This window comes from Corapipo altera, unplaced genomic scaffold (assembly GCF_003945725.1).
Source record: "Corapipo altera isolate COAL_440 unplaced genomic scaffold, ASM394572v1 59961, whole genome shotgun sequence".
NCBI lineage: Eukaryota > Metazoa > Chordata > Aves > Passeriformes > Pipridae > Corapipo > Corapipo altera.
The window spans coordinates 1283-2883 of record NW_020888462.1 but is presented as its reverse complement, the minus strand read 5'-3'; the positions used below and the strand labels follow the sequence as shown (position 1 = coordinate 2883).

The 1601-nt window shown below is 69.6% G+C and overlaps 1 protein-coding gene across 1 annotated transcript; it reads left to right on the top strand.

Annotated features, from left to right (window-relative positions):
* Positions 1–117: 117 nt before the first annotated feature.
* On the top strand, positions 118–1177 carry TMEM160 (transmembrane protein 160). Its single transcript, XM_027633102.1, has 3 exons — positions 118–292; positions 392–484; positions 944–1177. The coding sequence occupies exons 1-3, from the start codon at positions 118–120 to the stop codon at positions 1159–1161; spliced, it is 486 nt and encodes a 161-aa protein (XP_027488903.1). The 3' UTR covers positions 1162–1177.
* The last annotated feature ends 424 nt before the right edge of the window (positions 1178–1601 follow it).

Genomic DNA, 1601 nt, shown 5'->3' with positions numbered 1-1601 from the left:
CAGACAGAGGGGGCGTGGTCACCCGCAGCGCCTCAATGGGCGGTGCGCGGAGGGGGCGTGTCCCTGTATTAAAAGAGGGCGTGGCTTACGCGGAAAAGGGGGCGTGGCCAGGCCGCCATGCTCCGCTGGGGCCGAGCGGTGGTCGCGGCGCTCCGGGGGTCGCGGGGGGGGCTCGGGGGTCGCCCGGGGGGGTCCCGGCTGAGCCTGGGCCGCCCCCCGCCGCCCCCCCCGCCCGCCCCGTCCGAGCTGGAACGGGCGGACGCGGTTCTGCTGCGGAAAGCGCTGGAGGGAGGTGAGGGACGGGGGGTAAAGGGGGGGGGAAAAGGGGGGAGGGGGGGGGGGGCACAAGGACCACCCTGTGACCGCCCCCTGACCCCCCCGACCCCCCCAGCGTTCCTGGCCTGGTTCCGCAACGGGCTCTTGGCCACCGGCATCGGCGTCATCGCCTTCGTGCAGAGCGACACCGGCAGGGACGCGGCCTACGGTGGGTGCTGGGGACACCCATGGGGACACCCCTGGGGACACGCACCCACCCCTGGGGACACCCACTCGTGACACCCACGGGGACACCCACCCACCCATGGGGACGCCCACCCCCGTTGGGGACACCCATGGAGACACCCACCCACCCCTGGGGACACCCACCTACCCTTGGGGACACCCATTCACCCATGGGGACACCCACCCATCCTTGGAGACACTCACCCACCCCTGGGACACCCAACCCCCTGGGGACAACCACCCACCCATGGGGACACCCACTCGTGACACCCACCCCCCCCAGGGACATCCACCCCCCTTTGGGGTCACCCACCCTCTTGGGGACACCCCTACCTGCTGAGCCTGACTTTAGTTTTAATTCCTCTTTAATTCCAGGCTGGTTTCCCCATTCCCGCGTTATTCCCACCTCTCTCACGAGCCGTTTTCTCCTCTCCCATTCCAGGTTTTTTCCTGCTGGGGGGTCTGTGCGTGTCCCACGGGGGGGTCTCCTACGTGCTGAGCTCGGCTTTGCTGCGCCGCCCGATGCTCCTCGCGGTCCCCGCGGCCGCCGCCTCGGCCGCGCTCACGGGGCTCCTCCTCCTGCTCTGGGCGGCCTCGCTGTCCCTCTACGTGGGGCGGCTCGAGGTCGAGATCGTCCCCGAGGAGCCCCCCGAGAAGTGACGGGGGGCTGCGACCCCCCCCCGGGGGAAAACCCCCCCCCCCCGGGGGGGGGGGGGGGGAGGGGGGGGGGGGGCGGGGGGGGTGGAAGAGGGGGAAAGGAGTGTTTGGAGGGGGGTTGGATGCACCCCAAGGGGGTTGGAGCCACCCTGGAGGGGGTTGGAGTCACCCGGGGGGGAGACTAAACCCACGCTGGGGGGGTTGGACCCCCCCCCAAAGGAATTAAACCCCCCCTGGGGGGGGTTGGACCCTCCCCAAGGGGATTAAACCCACCCTGGGGGGGATTGAACCTACCCCAAGGGGATTAAACCCACCCTGGGGGGGATTGCACCCAGCCTGGAGGGGACTAAACCCACTGTGGGGGGGAACTGGACCTTCCCCAAGGGGATTAGTCCCACCCCAAAAGGAATTAAACCCACCCTAAGGGGATTGAACCCACCCTG

Excerpts from the sequence above, each read along its gene's own strand:
- TMEM160 (XM_027633102.1), top strand. The coding sequence starts at position 118 with ATGCTCCGCTGGGGCCGAGCGGTGGTCGCGGCGCTCCGGGGGTCGCGG. Across the intron at positions 293-391 it reads GCGGAAAGCGCTGGAGGGAG|CGTTCCTGGCCTGGTTCCGC; the intron begins GTGAGGGACGGG and ends CGACCCCCCCAG. Across the intron at positions 485-943 it reads CGGCAGGGACGCGGCCTACG|GTTTTTTCCTGCTGGGGGGT; the intron begins GTGGGTGCTGGG and ends CTCCCATTCCAG.